Source organism: Orcinus orca, chromosome 5 (genome assembly GCF_937001465.1).
Source record: "Orcinus orca chromosome 5, mOrcOrc1.1, whole genome shotgun sequence".
NCBI classification, from domain to species: Eukaryota; Metazoa; Chordata; class Mammalia; order Artiodactyla; family Delphinidae; genus Orcinus; species Orcinus orca.
Genome location: NC_064563.1, coordinates 12,847,148 through 12,860,485, shown reverse-complemented (window position 1 = coordinate 12,860,485; position 13,338 = coordinate 12,847,148). Strand labels below are relative to the sequence as shown.

General features: G+C 44.8%; 1 protein-coding gene across 1 annotated transcript in view; it reads left to right on the top strand.

Annotated features, from left to right (window-relative positions):
• The window catches only part of EAF1 (ELL associated factor 1), a 14,256-nt gene extending 918 nt beyond the window's left edge, over window positions 1-13,338 (top strand). Inside the window, exons 2-6 of the mRNA XM_004271944.4 lie at window positions 1,369-1,463; window positions 3,280-3,416; window positions 5,280-5,470; window positions 7,148-7,381; window positions 10,188-13,338. Coding sequence (XP_004271992.2) covers window positions 1,369-1,463; window positions 3,280-3,416; window positions 5,280-5,470; window positions 7,148-7,381; window positions 10,188-10,234 — 704 coding nt within the window. The 3' untranslated portion in view covers window positions 10,235-13,338. The remainder of the gene's footprint in view (window positions 1-1,368; window positions 1,464-3,279; window positions 3,417-5,279; window positions 5,471-7,147; window positions 7,382-10,187) is intronic.

The window sequence follows — 13,338 nt, the reverse complement described above, 5'->3', positions numbered from 1 at the left end:
CTTTGCAGCCCCAGAATCCACATCCTCTCTGTGCCTCATCAGTCTCCCTCCTCAATGTCTCCATGCTAGCTTTTCGTGTGATTTTGATGTCTTTTGAGGTCACCTGGACTACCCCAACTTTTCCTCGGGACCAAGTCCCTTGTGGGTGAAGAATAAAATTAGGATTTGAGAGCCAGGAATAAGCGCTTGATCTATGTTTGGAAGCAGGAGCGAGCAGGCCTAAGGAATGTGGAGATAGTCATTATGCTGGACCTCCTTTTTCTCCATGATTATAGACCCTATTGAGAGAGGGCCCTTCCACTCTGTGTCCTGGGTGAAGAATTGGCTGACTGAGCATACCGCTGTGATTCACAGGCTCCTGGTTTCCCTTCCTGGTAACCCCAATGCTGGTTAAGACTTGTTTTTGTCAGAGGAGCTCCTCCTACACGTGACTCAACACCTTGGAAGAGGGTGTGTTAGATAAATGCAGTTCTATTTTCCTGTGGTCACTTGCCAGGCCATTACTCTTCTTCCTACTGACAACAGGTCGGCCCTTTCAGAGGAAGGGTATTGGGAATATGATAACAGCGTCATTTCCTGAGCAGTTTACTGATTTGATGTTTTAGCAGAGTGAAGGGCAATGTGGAATGTAAATAAGACACTTCACAGAAGCACCTGGCCTGCCGTTTGAGGCAGGTTTGTGTTAAAAGGGAGTAAGGTGGCTGTTCATGCTGTGCTTTAACTGCAATTCAGAAACATGGGCAGGATTAACCTTTGGAAATACAGTTCAGCCTTCTGCTCCAAACATCTACAGGAGTAATCCTTGTTAAAGCTATGGAACTGGAGTGTGGCAGATCCTAACTTTGCCAGTTCCTATCAAAATGAAATCAGCTTATATTGAGCTATGGCCTTTCATATTGGGTTTTACAGTCACAGGATTTTAAAAATATGCTCTGTTCCTTTTGATCCTTATAATAACCCTAGTAAAACACCTCATTGTGGATAATAAAACATTAATTTTTCATCTGTCACTTGGCAGAAGAGGATATCTTTGCTTAATAAAATGTTGTGTAAATTCTAGCCTTTTTTCTTCAAAATAATCCACTGGGAATGAGAAGAAAAGTATGTGGAGGTATAGATGAGACAAGATTGTCCCAGAGCTGGTAATTATTGAAGCTGAGCGATGGTACACACAGCTCATGGTATTATTCTGTCTGCTGTTGTGTATGAGAAGCTGTCCACAATGAAATAGCTTTCTGAAAAATTCTAAATGGTGTGTATTTTCCATTTATTTGAGTTACAAAAAATTTCAGTTCTTACATGGGAATGCCCTGCAAACCCTTAGCAAAAGTAACCTGGTGGATAAATGCTTTTTTCCTTTCCCTTTAGATGACTTTAAGCCGGCATCTATAGACACTTCCTGTGAAGGAGAGCTTCAGGTCGGCAAAGGAGATGAAGTCACAATTACACTGCCGCATATCCCTGTAGGTTTTATCCCACTGTTGTTTTTTTTTAATGTGGAATCACAGTGAATCCTCATATTCTATGTTATTGCAATTTGATTTTCCTCCTATTTAAATATTTCTAGATTTCTGAAGTGCCAGTATAAGGGAAAAAGGAATTTTGGGGGTAGGGCAGGGTAGAATTCATGCTTCCCAGGTACTTGAGTAAAAATAATTCTTTGTCATTTTCCCCAAGCTCCCTTTTCCCCCATTTGTCCCAAAGTAGACAAGGTTCCTGTGTGGACACCTGGCCCCTCCCTTAGACACACGTAGCTTCCCCCCAGCAGCTACAGAGAGAAAGGCCCAGGTGCCCTACGGATGTAAAGCAGCAGCTTAGGAGTGCAGAGGGCAGGAACAGGGTCGACACGGGTCGTGAGTCTGGCAAGGGGTGATGTGCAGGCTGGTGGTTTCAGCCAGAAACCAGAGGTGTAGAGCCTTCAGCCCATTTAGGGCTGAGGAACCCGGTTAAAAGCTGAATGGAGAAGCCTTGCCCGCGGCGGCGCTCTGATCACAAAGCCCAAAGGATCAGACAGAATACTCTTAATGACGATGGGTCAGTGCATGTCCCAGCCCTGTCCTGGAACATCAGTTCTCGGTAACCAGTGATAGAATGAAAAGGCTCTGGACAGGGAGACCTGGGAAGCTTTGTGCTGGGGAAAACTTATTGTCTGCTAGTTCAAACTGCTATCTCATTACTTGTTGCCTTTGGCAAGTTACATCATCTCCCTGTGGACCTTAGTTTCCCAAATGTAAAATGAAGAGGTTACATCAATGGTCCCTAAGGTCTCTTCCAACTCTTAATTTTTACTGTATGAATAAGGAGTCAAGCAGCCAAGCAGTTTCTGATTCCATACAGAGGATTAAACGCTATATTTGGCAAATATTAATGACCACCTACTGGATGCTGGCTCACTACTAGGTACTGAGAATACAGTCTTGAACAAAACAAGCACGTTTCTTGCCCTTAGCGAGTTTAAATAAATATAAGAAAGTGTAGCACTTATTTTGGAAAATCTGGGAAGGCTTCCCCGAGGAAGTGACCTTTGAGCAGATTTGAATGTTGAATAATTAAAAGGGAAGGAGAGGGTGGGATGTTGCAGGCAGAAGCCCTGTTAAATCCCTGCAAGAAAGAGCTTGGGTCTGAGAGAAGGCCAGCTCCTTCTGCTCTGGAGCCTGCAGAGCCTGCGGCGAGTGGAGCCGGGCAAGGTGGAAGGGCCAGGTGGCTCGTTTAAAGATTTTCTTCTTTGGCCTTAGAGTGATGGGTAGTGATTCAAGGGCTTAAGCGGGTGAATGGAATGATGTACTTACTGTGAACCAGCCAGAATAACGAGCTGCCGTTGGAGAATGCTCTGTGGTTACTTGGCATGGGGGGAAGCCTGGACTCTCCTATTACAAGGAAGTACGGAGGTCACTCACTAGCTTTACTACTTATAGTGAGAGCTCTTCTCAGTGTCAGACACGTAGTGCGTAATTTATGTTTCTTAGTTCACATTTTACCATTATTTGTAACATTTCCCAAATCCCTGGAAAAATGTACAGTAATTTAAAAATTTTATATTTATTTCTTGATTACTTAGAGCCAGTTGCACAGTCACAGATTCTTGCTGTATTGTTATTTCCTCTTTATTTTTGCTTGGGAAGCCAGCAGGAGTTAAAATACAAATCGGTTCATTCTGTTCCTTTTTGAGTAGCTCTGATAAAAGATGTGATGAGGTAAAGCCACCTGTAAATTCAGTTTTGATATGCATAACTGGTGTGTTTGGTTTGATTGCCTGAATTGTACTTTTGTGGCATGTAGGGATCCACACCACCGATGACTGTGTTCAAGGGGAACAAGCGGCCTTACCAGAAGGACTGTGTGCTTATTATCAATCACGACACTGGAGAATATGTGCTGGAAAAGCTCAGCAGCAGCATCCAGGTCAAGAAAACAAGGTATGTGAAGAAGCAGATACAGATCAATGTGCCGTTTCTGTAGATTTACATTATCTATTCAGTTATTTTATAAGGATGTGAGAACCTGGGTGCTTCGTGTTGTTGGCAGTCGCAGCAGCTTCACCTCTCTCTTCTCAGATAAGTCAATAAAATATTTTTTCCTCAAAGGCAATAAAGAGAGATAATGCTTTTAAGACCTGAAACATAGAAAACATTGCGGAAAGGAGTGTACTGTATGATTAAATCAGTTTTATTAATTTCATGATGGTTGATATAGTACCACCAAAGGGATAAAGTTTAAATTTACAGACTTAAAGTTATGAAAGAATAATTTAATAATATATATTCTTGGGCTTCCCTGGTGGCGCAGTGGTTGAGAGTCCGCCTGCCGATGCAGGGGACACGGGTTTGTGCCCCGGTCCAGGAAGATCCCACGTGCCGCGGAGCGGCTGGGCTCATGAGCCATGGCCGCTGAGCCTGCACGTCCGGAGCCTGTGCTCTGCAATGGGAGAGGCCACAACAGTGAGAGGCCCGCGTACAGCAAAAAAATAAATAAATAAAAATTAAAGAAATAATAATAATATACTTTATTAGAGTGAAAACATTAAATTTTTACAAGGTACATTTGAGGTCATTATTACACCAAAGTAAAGCTTTGTCTATTTTTTTTGAACAATGAGCTCTCTAATTTTTAATTCAACAGACATTACACGTGTCATGTGAAGCCAATTAGATTTTATTTTAAAATCAAGTTTCATTCTGTAAATAGAAGTAACCCAGTGGTTCTATTTATATCGTGATACAATAATTATTGTCAATTATTTTAAAGAGAGTATTTAATGTTTTTTTCCTTATGCTTCCTCAAGCCATTTTTCTTTACTCATTCCACAAAAAGTAAAAGTACCTACCATTTATTGAGGGTACTTTATTTATTTATTACCACGTGCCAGGCACTGTGCTAGATGTTTTACGTGCATTATCTAATCTTTACAAATAACTTTTGAAAAGGTAGTGTTGTTACCCTTTCACTCACTCACTCTCTCTCAAACACACACACGCGCGCGCGCGACGAGACTGAGGATCAGTGAGATTGTGACTCACAGTGTGTTTGTGTTGATTACCTCCACCAGCCAGGTGCTGCTCTTAGGCTTCTGAGAGCTGATGATTGTGGGAGTTTGACTTACTACTCAGTGTCATCTGGGACTAGCAGTATTTTATCACTTAGGTGTTTGTTAGAAGTGCAGAATTTCAGGACATACTAAGTCAGAATCTGTACTTTAACAAGATCCCCAGGTGATCTGTGTGGACACCAAAGTTTGAAAAATGCTGAGCTAGTCCATTTACAAAAGAAATTGTTAATAGGTAGCATTTCCTTGGTCTGGGGTGGAGTGCTCTGCCTACCTGCCAGCAAGAGCTGGCCTGTGACAAAATGAGCAAGCAGTAAATAGGTAATGGAAAAAATTGCTAACAGGCCAGTATTTCAAGAGCTAGTTTAATAACTCACGTGTAATTGTAATTTTATACTGCACACAAGGTGAATAGTTACATTTTCCGTTATTAAAATGGGTTCTCGTAATTGCACTATATCCCACCTCTGTGTCTTACCTGCTGCTTGATATAAAATGTGAGCTCCGTGAGGGCAGCGAGTCTGTTTTATTCGTCTCTGTGTCTCTGGTGCACGGTGCAGAGCTGGAATGCAGTAGAATGAGTAGTTTGTGTGATAAAATTAACAAATATCAGTATTTTGAAGCTGTCTGTAAAGAGCCTGGGCTTCTGCAGAGACTTCCAGGTGCTTGGTAAACGAGGCAAACCTGAGAACCACTGTTCTTGCCCCTCCAGTTTAAAGTCCGTATCTCATTTCAGAGCTGAGGGGAGCAGTAGAATCCAAGCCCGAATGGAACAGCAGCCTGCGCGTCCCCCACAGCCATCACAGCCACCACCGCCTCCGCCACCTGTGCCATTCAGAGCTCCAACAAAGCCTCCGGTTGGACCCAAAACCTCTCCCTTGAAGGATAACCCCTCACCTGAACCTCAGCTGGATGATATCAAAAGAGGTAGAGAGCATTTTCTGGAGCCATGGTAGCAACTTGGAGGAGGGTATTGATGTTTTTGTGGAGATCACGAGACCACGTACACGGCGGCGTGGGCATTCTCCGCCATCGTAACAGTTTCCGCAGGGCCCGCCATTCCACAGGTGATGGCGGGCGCGGTGGGGCGGGCCGTGGAGGCGAGGTTTACCACTTGGCTCGTTTGACAAGGGAGAGTCCGGGACAGTGACCTGAGCTGTGGCTGTCTTTGCAGCTTTCTGCTTAGAGGCCTGAGGCTTAAACAAGCCTGCCTGCCATCTAAAGGTCCATACGGCACACCTTTTAAGGCTTTGAAAGAAGAGAATTACAAGGGACTGGGGGTAAAAACCAAGTGTGCCAATGTTAGCATAGTGTCTAGGTTAAGTTCCACGACCACTGCTTTGTATTAACAAAAGTGCGTAAATACGATAGCCTGGGACACTGGGGACGCTGGCCTAGAAGGACTTAGAGGTCTGGTCGGGCTCTCCAAGGTAAAACCAAGACAGAGGCACTCACCTTGGCTCCCTCCCCCACACAGTGGATGGTTTTAGTTGTCCAGACACTTAGAAAGTTATGAAAGTAAGTGTTATATTTCATATTTGTGAAGTTCTGTGAAACAAAGTCAAACCCATAACAGTAGTAAACAGGAAAAGATAAAAAGTTGCCCTTGGGAAGTTTGCCTTTTCCACCCTGTGGAAATACTGTCTTTTCACAAACGAGGTCACTCTCTGCGTGGTACACAGTTCTTAAGCCTCTGGATTTTTTTTTTTTTTTCTCATGGATATTGGAATGCTGTCTATGGAAGTTTTCACTTTAGTCGAACAGGAATTGGACCATAACAGGTTGTTGTTGCCAGTTATGCTTAAAGGAACCATAGTCATTTAAGGCCTCATGGTAGGTTTGGACAGGAAAATCTGGCATCTTCCTTGCTGTAGCCTATGGTGAATCGTTAATGTACTCACTCACATTAAAATGGTCAGGTAGAACATGTGTTTCCTTCCCTGCTTTACATTTATTAACATTACGGTACCTGAGGGCATGCTGTAAGTCAAATGTGTAAAGCACAGAGGAGGGGTGTCGTCCCGCCATCTTTCTTCAGCCACCACGGCTCCTCCTGCGAGCCTTGTTTACCTGTGGAACGTGAACGCTGGAAAGGCCCCCAGAGGCTGTCTGCTGTGGCCCTTCCTTTTTCCGGAGCATCTTGGAAAATTCATTGCCTTCCACCTGGGTCTTCCTGCTGGTCAGAGGTGGATCCAGAGCAAGAGCTCAGACCTTCCAGTTCCTGGTCAGGTATTTTTGAGCCCATGAGCAGAATGTTGCTCTTCTCTTATTCGGTGTTTAATCCCATAATTCATAATTCTTTTTTTTTTTAAAGTAGATAAAGGCAAAATAGACTTAATTCATTTCTCAGAAGAATCATTATCCTGGAGCAGTCTGCTTTTTGGTTATTTTGGGTGAATTAAATGTTTCCATTGTCTCTCTGGAGATGTGTTAGATGTTTTTGTTTGTTGGTTTTGCTTTGGGTCATTTTGTTTGTTTTTAAGGACTCAAGAAGCAGGAGTTCATTTTCAGTTATTCCTCGTTGCTCTTGGTTTTGCCAGCTTACTGTTTACAGAGGCTTACTGTTTACAGAGGCGCTGACCCCCGTCCCGTCATTTATTCCAGAGCTGAGGGCCGAGGTGGACATCATCGAACAGATGAGCAGCAGCAGTGCAAGCAGTTCCTCAGACTCTGAGAGCTCGTCAGGAAGCGATGACGACAGCTCCAGCAGTGGAGGCGAGGACAGCGGCCCCGTGTCCCCTCCGCAGCCGTCACACCAGCAGCCCTACAACAGCAGGCCGGCCGTCGCCAACGGAACCGGCCGGCCGCAAGGAAGCAACCAGCTCATGTGCACCCTCAGTAAGTGCACGCTCCCGCTTCTGGGCCGAGGCCGGGGCTTGGGGTGGGGAGAGGGAATGTCAGGCCAGAGCTGGAACTTCTGTTCATCTTACACCAGAGTCTATAAACCTGACGGTACTTAAGGCATAAGAAAGGGTCCTGACAAAGGCAATTTGAAGCAGAAAAGAGTAAGTTACCAAACAGTAAAAAAAGAAAAAGCACAAAACTGTTCCATCTCTTTTCTTTTCCTTATTGGCACAAATTAGGTTTTGTGAATTCTGGAAAGTGTTGAAATGTGAGCCGCAGAGCTCTGTACTTTTGCATATACCAGGCTTTAGGGGTGCCGCCTGCCCCCACCCAGTCCCCCACCTCCAGGTTTTATACAGTCCTGAGAGCCCAGTGCCATCAGAGTGCGGTATCCCACAGCCCACAGAGTTGGGAACCTGTGCCCTTAGAAGGTGTTTGGCGACCAGCTAGCCTTCGCAGGAGGGAAGGAAGGGACATTATAGTGTCTGGTGGCTTTGAGTGCAGTTGGTGGTAAAGCAAAGCAGGGGAGAACAAAAACAAATGTCTTTGTCTTGGAGGTGGGGAGAGTGCAGGTTCTCTGCGCCCTCCTCTCTCCCGACTCCTGGAGTTGGATGTTCTCTTCCGGTCTGACTTCTGTGAGGAGGCTGGAAGGTCAGGAGGCAGTGGCGGGGAAGCTAGCCTAGGTAACCCTGCTCCTGTGGGCCGGGCAGAGGTCACTCTCAGCCCCACACTGTAGACGTCATGTAAACCCCTGAGGTGAGGCCCGGCCCCAGCCTTGTAGGGCGGTAAAGAGCATCCCTGGCCTCTACCCACTTAGGTGCCGGAGCACCTCCTGCTTTCCTCCAGTGTGTCAACCCAGCATGTCTCCCGGCATTGCCAAGTGCCCCTGTGGCGTTGGAATCAGTGCCAGTGGAGAACCACTGTGCTGGGCCTTGCTCTACTATCTGAGTGAGTTCAACACTTTTGTGACGTCAGTTAAGGCTGTTACCTGCTATCCTGTTAACACAGGCCCAGCTTCTGGATAGCAGGGTATACTTGATGCTCTTCTCAGTTGGCTTGGGAGAGTAAGTTTCACACTGCGAGTTTGGAATTCACAGTGGAGAACGACCAGACAGCTACTGTGGCTATAACTCAGCATCTTCATTTTGCCCAGTCAGTGCTAAACTATACCTTAGAATACAAGAGCCAAAAATGGCTCAGTGCTTCTTACCTACCTACCAGCGCCTTAAACTTCTGTTAGCTCTTCATAGCTCCAAGTCCTCCTGGCCCGCAGCTCTTCCATGGCAAGACCTTAATCTTTGCATACCTCATATACAGTAAAGTACTGGAGTTATTTAAACCAGGATCGTCAACTGGAACCAATTTATAAGCCCTAAAATCACAGTAAATAGCGCAAATTTGGTAAACCCGAATGTGAAAACATACAGAGTAATGATAATATTGTTTTTCTGAATGGTAATGTGTATTATATCTTCTCCCCCCACAAAAAAACAAATGGATCAGTTTGAACCTGGGTCAAATTGATTGCATAAGAAATTTCAGAACTGAGATTTCAGCTCCATAACACTGACCTGTTTATGGCATGTCACCTTCTTTGTAAGTGATGGCGCTTAGCTCTGCTGATTGGAGGTGGTCAGCTGGTGTTGATCCCATCGCCTTCCCCACGTCTAGAGCAGCAGATGTCACCTTTTTTGGTCTCAGACTTCTTTATGTCGTAAAACTTTTGAGGACCCCAGAGAGCTTTTGTGTGTGTAGCTTATATCTATCAATATTTACCATATTAGAAATTAAAACTGAGAAATACTTAAAATAGTAATTCGTCTAAAAGAACAACAGTAAACCATCACCTGTTAAGAAAAATAACATTTTTATGAAAAATAAATTTTCGAAATAAAAAAAATATTTAATATGAAGAGTAACATTGCTTTAAAAGTTTGCCAATCTCTTTAACATCTGGCTTAGTACAAAGCTGGATTCTTACATCTGCTTCTGCATTCAATCTGTTGCCGTAAGTTGTTTAGGTTGAAGTATATGAAGAAAATGTGGCATCACATAGATATGTAGTTAGAAAAGAGAGGCCTTCAGGTCGAATCCTTCTGAAAGGGTCTCAGGGACCCCAGGGTTCTCAGAACAAACTTTGAGGAGAGGTGGCCTAGAGATTAGTAATCCAGAAATACAGGAGTTCACTTTTCTTCTTTTCCAAGTGGTATCAACTGGGGTCCTGTTATTCTTATCATATTAGATGGAAAAACTTACATTCTTCACTCCTAAAACCTAAATGTCACACACTGGACAAAACTTTGAGGCTTTATAGAGCTCATTAGTTGAGATTTGTGGTATAAGGTAATGTGAAGATTCTGGCCAGAGGAGTCGGGGGGTACTGGATTAGTATATGAGTGGTATGCACAGTATAAATAGTATTCAGCTTCCTTAACAGGAAGCCCAACTTGGTATTATTTTCACTTTTATAAAGCAACTTAATATGAACAATTCTACTAGACAGTGAGTCATTTATAAATATTTTTTGTCATTTATTGACACACGTATGTCTAGCCTATCCCTCCCCTGTTTTATCCCAGAGAGCAGTATTGCTGTGCTTTGTAGATACCAAAAATAGCAATTCCTTTAAAACGTTGACTGCACCAGTTCTGTCACTGAGCCAAATCGGTTTTCCTCCCTAATTAAATGGAACTGGCCTGGTTTTACTGTAGTGTGAGAGCCCAGGCAGTCAACCAAAGAACCGTGGGGAAGTCATTTTTAAATTGGGTACTTTGGGTTTGATTTTGTTTTCTCTTTATAGGAAATGACTTGCAGTTGAGTGAGTCTGGCAGTGACAGTGATGACTAGAGCCGGACCTTTTGAAATCAACTTTTTGTGCACAGATCTGCTGCGAGACTGGGCTGCTTTAGCGTGGAGTCCACGCCGAGAGGAAAACGTGGGGATCAGTGACTGTAGGAGGAGTTGGAGGCTCTGGAGCGCTCAGATGTGCATGTCTTTAACATAGCGGTGATGGGTGATTTTCTTGTGTAATTTTTGAACAATGTCACGTTTCAAAGTTTTAAGTAGATCTATAGCAGAACTAACAGAATTATATCTCTTATTTGGTTAACACTGTTAACGAAAAACAGACAAATGTGCCCTGGTTTAGGTTACTCAAAGGCCATTTCTTCACCTAGCCAGTGATCCAGTTGTAAACCTCAGCAGCCACCAGCTTGGCCAAATGGTCTGCACCAGTGAAATGAAACACAGTCTTTGAGGGGTGGGCAGGGAGGGAAACCTCAAACTGCAGCATAGATGCATGTTTAAACCACTTTCAATTATTGACACAAAGTGGTGAGGAAGTTCTGTCTGACCCAGCCTGAGAAGCCTGTGTAGAAACGGACTTCAGGATGGAGTCCGAGAGGGTCAGCTGGGGGGACCTCGGAGCTCTGCTGGCTCAGCCCCTCGTCTGCGCAGTGCTGGTTTAGGGCTAGTGTCTTGCCCCCAGTCCGGGCTTTTCCCACTGCTCCCGCCCCTGAATCTCACTTACTAGAACCAGAGATTCTAGTTAAGTACACATGGGACTTAACAGTTGTGCATTGGAGCTTTTATTGGATTCCAAAAGGAAGAAGTGTTGGCTACTTCTAGCTCCAGTTTAGATCCAAACAGTCCCTAAGTACATGAGGCTAGGGGAGCAGATTAAACCAGCAGCCGCTGTGCTGATGCATGTGACTCGATTAAATTGAGGCTTTTAGTTCCATGTGGATCCATAATGAGTGTGTTTCTTTCAGTAGGTTTCAGTGGGGCACTAGGAATGGTAGAGAGGTGAGGTGAAGAAGCCTCTTTGAGCAAATGAGCTGGCAGCCGGTTTCCAGACCAGAATCTGGATAGGAGTCGTGCAGTGTGAAACGAGCACATGTTTTGATAAGGTTTTTCTGTTCATGCTTTTGTACCACTGTTTGTGCCTGACTCCCAGACTGATTTGTACTTATTATATGCAGCTAGAAGAAAGTCACAGGTTGCTGTCTGCACTGTGCAGTTTCCAGATGAATCTGTTGTTGCAGGAAACTGGTGACTAGTAAATGTTCTGTATGCAGCAAATGTGTGATAAGTCGGCCCATAATTAGTATGGAGTAGCCCATTTCTGTAATTTGAATGACTGTGTCCTGAGAAATTTCTGTCTCCTTTGGTTCAGTGGTATAAAGAACATTAAGAGTGATTTTTCTTCCTCGAGGTGGCCTCTCCCTCCCCAGCTAGTGGAGGGAAGCAGTCTGGACCTAGAAAGAAATTAGATGATCCATGGTGGGGGCTTAGAGTTGAGCCTTGAAGAGTCACCTTTTAGACCCACACAGTGACTCCAGTGAGCTGGAGAAGGGGGCCTGGCAGCACGCTCACGCCACTCTGCTGGGTGCCACTCAGGGGTCCACGCCAGTGCCCTGTGCTGGGTTCTCAGCCTGTTAGGAGACTTCAGTGGATTTCATGGCATGTAGGAACTTACTTATAATGAATTGATCATTACATTTTAATTCCTTGGTAATGAAAGCTCAGGGAAGCCAAAAGGTCATGGTTGGGAGACTTGAATTGCTACTGGATGTGAGAATTGTTTCACTGCTCTTAACTTGCTCGCTGGGGCAGGTTCCAGGAACTTGAACTATAAATATCTTTTTAAGCCTCTCTCTTTCTTTTTTTTTTCCCTCCCAGAGTCTTGATATATGTAGACAAAACTGCGGTTTGGGGCCTGTCGGGTCAAGATGTTTGTTTCTATAGGAAGTGCTTGCAGGTGGCAGTGGGCTTGGTGAGTTAGGCTCGCTGAGCTCAGACCCTCTCCCCGGCATCCATCCTGCCCGGCCCTGCACAGGGGTAACATCTGCTAGCACAGCTCCCGTTTTGTTCTCTGCACAAAAGCTTTTGGAGGTTCCCTCCCCAAGCCCTCCAGCTTTACCCAGCAGAGTAAGGAATCTTTTCTTTTTGGAAATGAAGAATCTGGCCTCGTAAACTACTTCTCACGAGTGCCCTCCTGCCAGCCAAACTGGACTTGTTCTTCCTGCCTCCGTGCCTTGTCACTCTCCCCTCCCCCAGCACCACTCAGGGGTCTCTGTGGGTGCCCCCTTCATGGACTCCTCCTCTGTTGGTTTCACCAGCTGGAGTACTGTGTGCACACACGGACCTTCCTCTTGCTCGAGCTCTGGTTGGTGTGAACTCCTTCAAAGCAGGCACCGTCGTGGTCATCTCTGTTCCCTGGAGGATGCCCAGGAACAGACCTGTAGATGCTCACAGCCTGGTGGGAAGGGAGCAGAGAACCAGCCAGTGGAGCACAGAGGGCAGACGTAGAGGAAACATTCCAGGTGTTTGGAGACAGCTGGAAGCTATCCATGCTGATTTTCGTGGTTTTGAAGTCTCTAACTGAGTTGTTAAAATTGCCTTTTCTTTGTTCTGTGTAACGTCTGCCGCGCTGTGGTTCGAACGGCGAGGTGTGAAGACTTAAGTCCAAAGCACCTGAGGAGCCATGGCAAGCAAGCCACAGTAAAGATGTGATTTGGGGAAACTTAACAAGCTAGAGGTTTCTCATGATGCCACTCATTTCTGTAGCAGAGTCATATTTTTCTATGTGTGGTATTAATATGTATGTGCTTCAGTGGTGGGAAAACTTGAAAATTCCAAAATCCTTATTACTTCCCTATTTGAGAGGCTGGTTAAGTAGGGTGTGGTGCGGTGTGTGTGTGCGTGTGATGTATTTATTACATTATTTTGAGAGAGTAACCGTCTGTTATGTGGATATACATTGGGTACAGCCAAATTGAATATTTCCATTTGGCGAGGAAGGTAGGATTCATGAAACTCAGGCCTTAACCAGTAGGCTGGATGACAAGACCAATTGAAGCGTTACGAAATGTCTTTTTGTTGCTCCTGTTATCTTTGTCTTGGGTTCATTGTCTCATTCTTCAATGATTATTAAAATCATGTGCCTGAAA